Below are 13,327 nucleotides of genomic sequence, written 5' to 3'. Positions count from 1 at the left end.
ACATCTTCAGCTAGATCAGGTTACTTAGAGCCATGTCCAACCTGACCTCGAATGTTTCCAAGGATGAGGCATCTGCCATCTCTCTGGGCACCCTGTGCCACCACCACCACCATCGTAACAAATTTCTGTTCCCCTGTCCACTGATGTAGTCAGTTCATCCTAGAAGGCCACTAGATTTAAGATATTTCAATTTTTTTTAATCTTCTCTTCCTCTAAAGTGCTTTTGTATTTCTCACAGGTGTACCCCCTTAATTAGAGGGTATGCATGTCCACAAGGGGGTGTGCTAAAGGAAAAAGGGGATAATAAGGGAAGTCTCTCTTTTTTTGCAGTGTGATTTCTGCAGTAGGCAGAGAAGGCAAGTTCTTAAGGACTGCTAAAGACAAGCATGTATAAAGACTCATGACAAGAGATAAAGTGTTTTTCTCAAATGTTGTATGCCTATGGATTTTTTGTAACTTTCCCAAGATACCCATAGTAAAATCTTGCTTCTCTGAATTTATTTAACTGGATACAGATTTCATCTTCTGTTTGAGACTCAGAAATTGTCCAAATATACTCGGCTGTCTGATGTAGTTCTTGGAAGGATCATGTAGGATTATTCAGATAGTAGAGGAGAAGTTGTCAGGAAAAGTCATGTACATATTTTTTCCTTTTCATATTTACATATTTTTTCTTGCAAGGATTTTAGAGGAGCTAATGAGAGAAAACCTTTCTGTCAGGCACAGTCCAGTAGCAGCAGCCCAAGTACCGATCTGTTTTCTCTCTGTTCCTAACTTCTTGGGCTGAAAGAAGCTGTACATAGTATTTCCTTACTTGCCTCCAGTTTTCTGGGAAGCACTAATTAAGACCAGCTATTGCTGAGTTACTGAGTTTATGTTCCAGCTTTCTCTGAACAGCTCCTTTGAGAGCAATGAACCTTACGTGGTTACATTTCTAACTGTTAAGCTCTTCTTATCTCCAATCTGGGCAGCCCCTGCTTGTTTAAACACTTCCTGTAATGAGGCACATGTTGACATAGGCAGAGCCCAGCCTCCAGCTATTTCCCACTTGTACGAATTATTGTTAATACCTTTTTCATTGACATTTTCACTGTCGGCAGAGTTCCTATTACCAACACAAAAAAATTAGCTGATACTTGTGCAGAGCTGTGCTCGCAGTACCTTACAAGCATGAAAAGGAATGCTTCCTGACTTGGGGAGCCTAGCTCTCTTAACCCCTTGCTTCTAAATCCTGAATAGCTGATTTTGAGTGCTAAGTGAATTATGAGTACAGCTTTCAAAAGGAGGGAGTAAGAAGACAACATTCATAGCAGGACTTGAGACCTTGTTCACACATCTTTCAGATCCAGTATTGTCACCTTCTGGAGAGAACAGAGAGCCAATGGAGCACAGAGAGAGGGAGGCTTAACTTGGAAACTCCAGTGCTTTTCCTATATTCTGGATTTTTTTTTTTCCAAATTCTGTTGCTCATGAAGTTGTTTTAATAACTTTCTCTGCATTCACTGGTAGATTAAGGCCATCAGTGATGAGAAGGCTAGGAGGAGGCAAGTTCTTCAGTAAGGTGAGCCCCAGCAACTTAATCACTGATGACAGGAGCACAGCAGGGCATTCAGGCAGGCGGGTGAAGCATTTCTTACTGCTGTACCTTATATGCTCTGATCATAATAAGCATGAAGGACATTCTTGGCACTGAGAGAAAAACAAGAATCCATTTCCTCCTCTGAGACTGCTAAACTGCAGAAGGGGAGGATTACATCTTTCTGCCATGGTTCCCATCTCATTCCTCCCGGTCTTCAAAATAACTTAAGTGCAAACAGTCATTGTGTCAGGCTGCAGCTCATGTGTCTTGGTGTGTTCTCTCCGCACAGATTGAGAAGCTGCAAAATCAAATTGAAAAAGAGAAGCAAAGTAACCAAGATCTGGAGACCTTGAGCGAGGACCTGATAAAAGATAAGGAACAGCTACAAGTTGTCATGGAGACTCTAAAAGCTGACAAAGACAGACAGGTGCAAACTTCACAATTGTAATACAAAAGTATAGGCTCAGAAATGGTAACTTACTGATGTCATTTAGAGTATCTAGTTCTCTCATGGAGAAAGGGCAATTTGAGCGCTATTAAGTGCGGGTTGAGCTTGTTGCAATGGAGGTAAAAGATTTCTTCAAGCAAAAAGCCCAGCATGTTTCGGTAGCTACTGCTCCTCTAACTGTAGGGGGATCTTCAGGCTGTTTTAAGGACAGTCTTTCCCGCTTTGGGGGAAGAAAACCCCTGGATCTTACTAAATTGGATACCGACTGGTTTTAGGATGTTCAAGTAAACCCCCATTTTATTGCAGAAGATTGGTCTTTTGCCAGCTGTATGTCCTGACCCGTTTGGTTAGGTCTCCTTAGACATTCCACCTTTTTTTCTGTATTTTAAAAGATGCTGAGAAAGCATTTATGTCTTCTGGATTGATATTTTAAATGCCTTTCAGCTTTTACTACTGTGCTGCAGTTCCTTGCAGTGTTCAATGCCTTGAAACTATCCTAGGTTCATGCCAGATATCATCTGTATTAATTTGATTAGTGAAGAAAATACAGAAACAGATCATTGGAGACTGATCTAGGTATTTTCCACTTGTACTAAAATTTACTCCAAAATTTGTGGGGTGAAGATCAATAACAGGATGTCTTGTTTGTGTAATGCTTTTCATCTTGAAGGGTTCTTAGTCAGACTTCTACCTGGGAAACTGCACTTTACCACCGGAGTCCTACATTTCAGTTACAGCACATACAGGCTCTTTGTGGTAATAATGAATGTTTCACAGGTAGGGCAGAAAGTAAAAACAGAAGGATCCTCCTTTGTCAGAAAACAGCAGATTCTGATTTTTTTTTTCAGGTACAAGTTCTTTTTGATTTCTGTGGATGCTCTCTAGATATGAGTGAAATTCAAATTGCAGTCTAAATCACAATCGCTTCAGCTGAAATTTGGCCAGTGGGTTAAGTGTACTAGTTTTATACAAATTGTGTCCCTAATGAGATCAATAACTGCTATAAATTTTCAAACATTTTGTGGTTTCTGATGCCTTATCAGAGAGGATTTGGATATTTGGACCCCAAAGATGTGAATTTAAACCTAAGCAGAAAGATACCCTTTATTTATTAGGAATTATTCTTAGCAAAGCATCCTCTCCATAGTCTTCTCTGAAGGTCGCTTGTCCACTTTCTCCCTCTGCCTCAACCTTCTTAGCTGGTGGGAGGGATATAACACCATTTTAATTTGTTAGAATCCCATGTTACCAGAGATAACAAATTTTTTATGTATTTTTGATGTTTGTTTTAGTCAGGGAAAACTGTTAAGGAATTTGTCTTGGGTTACATGGACACGTTTTCATCCTGTCTGCTTCAAGACCAACTTATACTGGATATTATAATGTAGACAAGTAGCATTTGCATTAATTTTGTGGTTTTTACATAGATAAAGGACCTTAAACAAGAAAATGATCACCTTAATCAAGTAGTCTTATCCCTGAGACAAAGATCTCAAGTGAGCAGCGAGGCAAGAGTAAAAGATATTGAAAAAGAAAACAAGATCCTTCATGAAACGGTTACAGAGACTAGTAGCAAACTAAGCAAGCTGGAATTTGAGAAGAAACAACTACAGAAGGATTTTGACCAGGTTAAAGAAAAAGTGGAAAGAGTTGAAGAAATGGAAAAAGAGCTCCATCGGCTCGAGAGAGAGAATGAACAGCTCACGAAGAAGGCAGCAGCGATGAAAATAGTGACAGACAAAGTTGAAGTTCTTGAGCAAGAGAATGGGAATCTGGAAGTGGAAAATAGGAAGCTGAGAAAATCCCTGGACACATTGCAGAATATTTCCATCCGACTGGGGGACCTGGAAAGGGACAACAAGCAGTTGGATGAAGAAAATCTGGAGCTTAGGAAAGTGGTGGAGGCCATGAGATTTACCAGCACAAAAATGGCACAAATTGAAGCAGAAAATAAAGATTTGGAGAGGGAGAAAGAGGACTTGAGGAAGAATGTGGAAATGTTAAAAGCAATGAGCAAGAAATCAGAGAGGCTGGAGTTAAGCTATCAGAGTGTCAACTCTGAAAACCAGAGACTTCAGCAAATCTTGGAGAACAGCAACAAAAAGATCCAGGAACTAGAAAAAGAAGTACAGGGAATGGAGAATGAAAATCAGGTCCTCCAGAGGAACCTTGAGGAGCTGAAGATTTCTTCCAAACGGCTAGAGAGGTTAGAAAAGGAAAACAAAACCCTAGAACAAGAAATATCTCAGCTTGAGAAAGACAAAAAAATGCTAGAGAAAGAAACAAAACGGCTTTGGCAACAAGTGGAGGTGAAAGATGCTATTTTGGACGATAGTACAGTAAAGTTGGCAGCTGCTGAGAGAGAAAACAAGGCACTGGAAAAAGAAATTGCTCGATTCAGAGATTCATCTAATAAGCTGAAAGAATTTGAAAAAGACAATAAAGATCTCATAAAGCAAGCTACAATTGATAAAAGAACACTAGCTACATTGAGAGAGGTAAGCAAAATACTACTACTGGTTTCAGTATGATGCTGTTTTTTATTTCAGCTCTTTGAAGTACCAAAGGGAGGCAGCTATGCCATGATTACTTAATACATGAACTAGGAGATTTTCACAGCCCTAACAGCCATCACTGAATAGAAATAGGTTTGCCTTGGAAAGTGGAACATGCCAAAAATTGCAATGTACCAATTTGTGTCCACAAACACAGTGTCTTCAAATGACATAGTTTACATGCAGAATAGGATCTTAACGTGGCTCCCACCTTGTAACTGTAAACTGAAGACTTAGATACTTTCTCTGACCCAGTGACCACGCAATTGTTTACTAGCATGAGAGCTTCAGCAGGAGAGATTGACTCCTGATCCAAGAAACCACTTGTTGAGGACGCATTAACATCCCTGTTCTAAAACAGACTTAGCTAAGATGAGAACCATCCCAGATGAGCAGCTTAACCCTTTCAGAAACAGCTGGAACAAGTTTTTGCTTTACAACTACCTACAGCGTTTTTCCCAAGAGTGTTCCATGCGGACTGAGAGCATGCTAAGCAACTCTGTTGAGCAGAAGCAATCTCTTCCAGCACCCTTCTCCACTGCAGAATGCAGTCATTGCACTTTTCCCAGTAGGCATCTTGTAAAAATACACCGTTGGCAACAGGACATTGGCAAACTAACGGTATGTGTGCCAGAACCCAGTGCTCTTAAAAGTGGCCTTTGAGCAGATTTGGGTTATTGCAACTTGCTCTCGTTGCCTGCCTGCTGTTGTCCTGCTGGAAACAGGATTTCCTGTGAAGTAGCAGTCGAAGGAATATGGTCAATGCTGTGGTAGCTCAGTGAACTAAATAAGTTTAGTAAGTCTAATGCAGCAAGTGATTACTTACTTGAAGATTTAGCACAATTTTAGGTTTTGAAGCATTAGTGTGATTTTGAGGAGGAAAAAAGGCTTATCAGAAGCATTTGAAGCAGTCCCAGGTTGTGTTTCTAGACAGCATCCCTTAAAAATAAATAAAATAATAGCATTTATGAGAAGGCTCCTTTTTTCATCTTTCCTTTCTCAGACCAGCAAATTCCCAATGGAGCAGACCCACACAGAAGCATATCTTCTTTTCCTTAGTTACTTTCTATGGATTCTATGGAGGGAGTTAATGGAAGTTGAAGGGACCCATTTACAGACTGTGAACAGGCCCTGACCTCAACCTTATCTTTTTTTCTCTTGCTATGTGAATATGTGTGGCTAAATTTTTTATTCCAGAGGACTGTCGAATACCTAGAGCTTGTTTAACAGATTATTTTTTTTAAATTTTATTCTTCTGTTTAATAGCCGAGATTTTTTTTTATCTTACTTGAAGTGCTTCAGTAACTACTTTTTTCTTTCATCATGCCTGATTTAAGAAGACTTTTTTTGCAGAAACATAAGCAATGCAGTCTCTATGGTACATTTGCATTTCGGAGAATTTTGAATGGTAGGAATCTTTGAACTTGGCTCTGCAGCAAAAATTATTTGTCCTTTTTAAATGTGCAGGCTGGTATTATGTCTTCTCCGGTGATTTCCACACTGACCACTTCAGTGGCATAACATCAAGGCATTATCTTAATATACTTTCTGGTGCAACTCTATCACATCTCCTTGTATGACGTCTTTGTCTGCATGTGCTTAAGCGTCTTCCAAAGAAACCTAAATGAAATCGTAATAGGCCAGCAGTTAGATACCAGAGTAAGTGACCAAGCTCTGTAGTCTCCAGATCTGTCCTGCTTCTTACATGACAATGTAACTATGCTTTTTAATTTTGGCAGTAATGTCAGAAACTCAGAGTCAATAGTTAAGTGCACTGTTACCAAGTTCCTTGGTAATAATACCTTGACCATATTATCTCAGGGAACTTTAATGCTGAAGTCCGGTCATTCCTCGCTGTGTGTGCAGCTTTTCACAGGGCTTTTTCTCCTAGCTAAGAGGTGGGAACTCCCTCTGCTGGTGTCCCCTGACCTGGACACATCACTTCTGTGGCGCAAGGGCAGGACGTCTCCTGGCCTGCATACATTCCCTTGTTTGACAGGCAGGCAGTCTGCCAGTATTAGCAGAAGTAATTAAGTTTGGAGTGTGAGACAAAAGCCAAAAGAAGCGTTCTTCAGATTTATTCCAAGCAAATTCTAAAATCAATCAGTTTAATTCTGCACTCAGCTATCACCACCCTTTGGACAGAAGCTAATCATCTTAGTGCTGTTACAGGATTTGGTCCTGGAGAAGCTGAAGAGTCAACAGTTGTCCAGTGAGCTGGACAAACTGAGCCAGGAACTGGAGAAGATAGGATTGAACAAAGAGCTGCTTCTACAGGATGACAATGGCAATGGCGACACGTAAGAAAACTGAGTGCTCTTAGTCTTTTGACTCTGCAGATGTTTCTTCAGCCTAACTCAAACCTCTTGCATTTCTTTTTCATTCTTATCTGTCTTGCTCCAATTACCCTTACCAATTTTGAACATAAAGCATAATTTTTTTTGTAGCATGTTTTACAAAGCTTTTTCTTGGATGGAAGTAAATACCATTTTCTCTCTCTGTGCATTGCTACAGTCTGTCTACTCCCCAGTAGAGTAACTGAGTAGCTATTTCAGTGGGTATTCCTCCTGATAGTCTCTTTACAAGTAAGAACAGTGTCTATTAAAGTGTCTTTCATAGCTCGGTGTAATTAGTGATTCAGCCACCTGTTAATATAAACATTGATGTTTCCCAAGAAATTCCTGATGGCAAGGAATTCCTTTGCCAGTCTTGTAGTAGTGAACAGAGAAACCCCAACAACCCATGTGTCTATAGGCCTCTTGGTAAGACCTAATTAGAGAAACATACCCATCTTGTAAGAACCCTTAGAGTCTACAGTGAATTTTCCTCCTTGTCAAGTATGTACAAAGGAGCCATGAGAAGAAATTTCTTATAGTATAGAGTAGTGTAATTAGGGGAAAAGAAGATAAAAATATATTTACTTTTAAGTTATGTAGTTCTTAGATATTTCTGTAGAACCATGCTGGCATTACCTTTATTAAAATTGATTGGATTTTCCAAAAGAAGGTTTCCCAGCTATAACATATCAGTGGCAATCTGGCAGTAGAGGAAAAAATTTCCTGAAGAAGCAAGTGCATTATGTAATGTAACGTGGTGATTTTTGGAATGGGTGAACGTGAAGTGTCATGTATAGGTGGTGGCTCATACCCTAGTTACAGACAATGGAGAGCTATTATCATGTTTTTCAGAAAATACAAGATTCTGGAGAGCAAAACTGAATCAGCACTAAAAACAACACTAGCTGTGAAAGAGGAAAAGATTGCAATGCTGGAAGCTCAAGTGAAAGACTCTCTGAACTTGAACCAGCAGTTACAGAATGATCTAAATATGGTAAGACTTTGAATTTTAATTGTTTACAATGTGGTTTTGCACATTCACGTGCCTTTTTTTTTTAACCCAGCAAGAACAAGTTACCTGGACTAGGAGCACAGCAGGAGGTGGTTTTCTCAGCTATCCCATGTTTTTTTCACTGCCATGGTGTTGTTTTTCTGCCTTGTTTTATGAGAGCATTGGCTGAGAAAGACCACAGTTGAAAGTAAAAAAATCCCACTGTTAAATCAGTGTTGGAGGTTGTTGCTTGTTGGCTTTGCAGGTAAAGAAGGACTTTAATGCACTTAAGCAGACTCAACAGGATGGGCAGTATGCTCAGAAGTCGCTGAGGTATCCTGCAGAGAGACTCATTCCCAACCACCAAATGAATGAGAAATCGGAAACAGGACACCAAGAAGCTACTATGGAGCTGCTGAAACTGAAGGACAGAGCAATTGAACTGGAAAGGAATGTAAGCCTTCTCCTATTTCCCATTATCTCTCAGACTTCCCTTGTAGTCATAAGTGGGTTTCTGGGAACTGTGTTTTTTAGCTTATAGGAATCTGGTGGATTTTCTGGAGCACAGAAGTAGCGTAAGTAATCTTAGGATTGCATAGGACTTTAATGCTATATATGTCTTGTATAACGTAATTGCAGGGATGAATCTTGTGCATAACATCTGTCCTACCTTGATTTAATGTTGGGAGGAGTTAGCTTTTGCACATTTTTTGTAGAATGATCATCACTAGTTGGTTCTCATCTTTGGTAGGATTCCAAATGATCAGGACATCTGTTTCATTTCTTCCTGTCACCCCTTCAATACCATCTCTCTTTCAGAATGCAGCCTTGCATACTGAGAAGCAGCTGCTTAAAGAACAGCTGAAGCATTTGGAAACACAGAACATCTCCTTCAGCAACCAGATCTTGACACTACAGAAGCAAAATGGCTTCCTTCAGGAGCACAACACTGCCCTGCAGACACAGACAGCCAAACTCCAGGTCAGGACAACCTTGCACCTCCTGCCAGGAGACTGGTTGTGGTTTTAGTAGTGTGGAGAAGATTACAGCAAATAAGAAAATGTTTGTATTGGTGGGCTGATGTGGTGATGCAAAGATGAAGCAATTAAGGTGGAGTTTAGTTTGAGGTCTGAATTTCTGCAGTCCAGGAGGGAAATTTTCTCTGTAGCTAATGTCTGGTAGCTATCTTAATTTTTTAAATCAGTACAGCAGAATCCAGATGTGTTGTTCCAGAAGCTGCGCTTCTGTAATAAAAGATGTTTGCTTTTTTTTTTCTGTTAACGCCATGCCTGTGAAAAAGCTTGGAAGAGGACACAAGTCAGCTCCAAGAGGCATTGTAGCAATGAGTTTCAATCACAGTTTCGTGCTTTCAGACAACATGTCAGAATTGCCAGTGGAAAACTCTGAAACATTAACTTTGAATAAAAATCACCTTAGCTGGAGAAAAAGAACAGTTTTGAAGGACGGCACTGGATTAGATGTGATTTTTTTTTTTATGTGCATTTCCCTTTTCAAGCTTTTCCTCATGCATGTTTACAGATAACATTTTGTTCTCGCTACTTATTTCTCACACATAATTGAAGTTTGTAAGCAGTATATAACATCAATGCACTACCTGTACTGAAATCACACTTGTTAGGAGTGTTGCCCCCATATATGGTGGAGCAGTTAATTTTCTTGAGTTTGGGTAAACTTAAGTTTTCATCACTTGTTGACAAACTTTGGCTTTGTACGCGATTGTCAGAGATGCAGTTGAGTTGTGAGTATTCCAGCTTATCTTGTTCTGCAGGGTCAAAAGCTTCTGCTAATGAAACAGGGTTGGGGTTTTTTTTCAGTTTGGAGGTTATCCTGATAACCAGCAGGTGTTAATAAGTAATGCTTGCTTTTTATTTGAGAAACTTTAGGTGGAAAATTCTACTCTCAGCTCCCAGAGTGCTTCACTGATGGCCCAGAATTCTTCACTCCAAAATCAGCAGACAGCCAAGGAGAATGAGAACGAAAATCTGCTGAAACAGAAGGAGCAGCTGAAAACTGAGTATGAGTCATTGCTTCAGGACCATGAACACCTTGCTTCGCTGCATGAAAGGCAGTCTGCAGAATATGAAATGCTAATAAACCAGCACAGCTGCCTGAAAACATTACACAAAAACCTGGATCTGGAGCACAAAAATCTGAGTGAGAGGTATGCTCATGGCTCAGGGGTGTATGGTAGCTGGAGTGTGCCCACGTTCACAACTTTAGCCTTAAGTGTTGGCTACAATTACAAATGGAATATGCTGTGTTGTTCCTCTGAAAAAATGTCTTCTCATTCTTGCTGTCATTCGGCGATTAGATCAAAATATTTGCAAAACTGTAGATTTTGGACCTCTAAAGCTGTCAGACCACAGATGACTCTCTTAATATTTGTGTACTACTACATAAATGCTACTCTGCCTATCCCTCAAAACTTTTCTTATGCAATGTGATGATTTTCCTCAAAACATCTGTATTTAGGTTTGATTTCTGTGCAAGATCATGAGTTGGGTTCAGAGCAAAATCAGTTTTGGTAAAGTGCAGATATAAACCTATTGTGATTAAAACATCCACCAGGGCTGTGTGACCAGACAGCTGCTTGGCTGTCAGCTAAATGAGCTGTAAGTGATTACACAGACACTGTTCCTGCTTACCAAGTCTCTCTCAGACTGATTAATCGTTGTCACTGATTCGGGCTTTGCCTGAGATTATCACACTGCAGTATGTTGAGGTGGTTTGCTGGACTCTTTCTTGATGAATACTAATTATTAAAGAGTTCCAGCCTAAGGAAAAAGTGGTTTTCTAAAAAATAGGTTATCTTTAGTGATAAGTGCTCAGGTCACCATTGTGAGCATTAACAACTGTGACTGTTACTGCCAATGAGAGATGTTGCAGGAGAGCAGATGGTGGCCTTTTCTGTGCTCAAAGCAGTTTGATTTTGGCAGTTTTAAGAGTGCAGTGTCCTCCTCAGCAGATCAGTCTCAAAAGATACTTATCAAAGTAATTTGTCCAAGGACAGCTGTATTTCCATTTAGCTGTTAAAAAAAAAAAAAAAAAGAGATAAACCACTTCCGTGTTTGTGTTTTGGTTTCCCTCCGTTATGTGCTACATGCAGTTCAGCTTGCTGAGGGACCAAAGAGGAGAAAGTTAGAAGATGACTGTTTTCTCCTGCCACTCTGAGGCATGTAACTGTTAAGCTGAAATATCTCACTTTCAACTTCAGCTAGAATGCACCACCTGCTAAATTTTTCTCAGTGCAGCCAAGTGTGCTGCGCAGTGTCCGAGAGATGGATTTTGCTTGTCACAACTCCAAGGTAATTGTTTTTTTCTCAGTTGGTGACAGCATTGTAATAGTTCTGTTGCTTTACACAGCATTGTGCTCCTGCACAAACCTATGACTGCAGCTTGTCTAGAAGAATCCACAGCAACTTCCTTTAGCTTGTGGACTCTCAACTTCATTCTGATGCATTTTGACCACAGAATATTTTCTGCACCTGTACAAACTTCATTAAACCTCTCTCAGCTATATCTGCACAGTATTAGCACTGTAGTGAGGATTTAATAATGGGTTGTGTGTAACTGCGGTGAAATGGCCTGTCAGCCCAGCAAACCACAGATGTGGGTTTGACTTAGTGAGAAAAAGAGAGTTAGTATGTTAGGATCATATACCATTAATAGCAGTTTCTTGACTTTGCAGTGTTGGGCTGACCGTCTCTGTGAATACAGAAAGGCTGGACTCTTTTACTGCATTTTAAAAATTTCTTTACATATTGCACATTATTAGGGGGAGGTAATAACTTACTAGCTATGACTAATTAGCAGATCCTTGAGCATTTCTTTGTTGTTTACTCTGGAGAAGTCTAATTTTGTGAAGACACTGGAAAAATGCATCTCACTGGAAAAAGAGAATCCCTGCTGTGGAGGGTTACATATTTCAAGGGCTTATTATTAGTTATATATATTATTATGTTATCAATGCTATCTGCTAATTATTTTTCTGTGTTCCTTTTGCAACGTGCTTTTTATCATAGCTGAGCATTTTTAAAGTTCTCTCAGTCACAAATACCTACCAACAGTGCTTCTCCTAACAAAGCAGCAGGAAAAGAGAAAGCCAAAAGTAGTAAAGAGGAATCAGTCCCAGGAGCAGATTGTGTCAGAGCCAAAATGGATTTTATTTGCATATATAAGGAAATATTTTTAAAACACTTGTGTCCAAGTGCTTGATGCTTGAAGGAGTGGAACGAACAAGTGTTGAATAACCTACAGGATAGGTAACCTTGCCCCTGGTGGTAGAGCTTGTCAGGTTGCACTAATCCTGCTCAAATGGCAGACTCTGTGCTGAATCTGGACTACAAGAACATTTTGCCTGGGGGGTTCATTAGGGCTCCAGATATGCAGAATCGCTTGCGTTTTTGCAAACAGTCTCTTCTTTCTTACCTTTCACCTAATATCTAGGGGAGCAGCTGTGGTCTACCTCAGGGATTCTCAAGCTTAAATGCAGGATGTGGACCTGGGGGAAGCTGGTAAAACTGGACCAGTATACTGCCTCCCTCTAAGTACCCCTCTTTAAAAAATCAAGAACTTGGATAAAAATGGATGGAGTGGCCCTATCATACAGAAATGGCAAAAGAGTTCACAACACAGTTTCTGCAAAGGCACCCATGGTAATCAGCGCCAAGGGACTGACTGTGGAGTTTGTCTTCTCAGACTCTGGGTTGGCAAGCCTTCTGTCCTAAATCTTTCTTGGAACTAGATATGAAACCTTCCTCTGCTTTTGGGTTCTTCCATTTGTTGAATTTGAAATGTCCTGGATCTGAATGGGAAAAGAAAACAAATAAATACGGTTAATTAAACTCCCCCGTTTTTACTAGGAGTGAATAGCAAAAAGCAGCTTTTGTTTGGGAGACAGGTACTTCTCTGTGTGGCGCTTCAATGGACTGGAATTTGGGACTGGCTGTAATTTGACCCTGGGATGAAGAGAATGGTAGCCTGAAAGAAAAACAAGTTGGCAAGAGTCAGTGTATTTGGTGCTGTCTGCTGCTTTTGTTTTTATTTTGAAGTTTTTGTGACTGCAGAGTAACTGTGCTCTGTATTCATCTCCACTGGGATGAGTCTCGCAGACAGATGATGCTTGTTCTCTCTAGCTTTTTCAAGCAAAGGTGCCTCTTCCACCGAGTTACTGTTTTAAATTGCTTAGAAAGGTGTTTCTCCATGACTGGCACTGGCAGTGACCTTTTATCACAATCACAGAGAAATGCACTGATGACTTCTGACATTCACTGCGCAGTGGCTCAAGTGCCTTCTGCTGGTGTGTGTATATGAGCACAGACCTTGACAGTGGCCATTAGAGGAAATACTGTCTTCTAAGAACAGTTTGTTGTTTTGCCAAGTGGTTTCAAGCCACCT

The 13,327-nt window shown here is 40.2% G+C and overlaps 1 protein-coding gene across 1 annotated transcript in view; it reads left to right on the top strand.

The window, feature by feature from the left end:
- The window catches only part of CCDC88C (coiled-coil domain containing 88C), a 94,091-nt gene that overhangs the window by 63,902 nt on the left and 16,862 nt on the right, over positions 1–13,327 (top strand). The window contains exons 14-20 of the mRNA XM_069858689.1: positions 1,869–2,006; positions 3,455–4,525; positions 6,755–6,882; positions 7,771–7,912; positions 8,175–8,363; positions 8,729–8,890; positions 9,814–10,091. Of these exons, the coding sequence (XP_069714790.1) occupies positions 1,869–2,006; positions 3,455–4,525; positions 6,755–6,882; positions 7,771–7,912; positions 8,175–8,363; positions 8,729–8,890; positions 9,814–10,091 (2,108 nt within the window). The remainder of the gene's footprint in view (positions 1–1,868; positions 2,007–3,454; positions 4,526–6,754; positions 6,883–7,770; positions 7,913–8,174; positions 8,364–8,728; positions 8,891–9,813; positions 10,092–13,327) is intronic.

The sequence above is a fragment of the Phaenicophaeus curvirostris genome, chromosome 5, assembly GCF_032191515.1.
Source record: "Phaenicophaeus curvirostris isolate KB17595 chromosome 5, BPBGC_Pcur_1.0, whole genome shotgun sequence".
NCBI lineage: Eukaryota > Metazoa > Chordata > Aves > Cuculiformes > Cuculidae > Phaenicophaeus > Phaenicophaeus curvirostris.
Note: the sequence above shows the minus strand (reverse complement) of the source record. Positions and strands in the feature narration are given on the sequence as shown.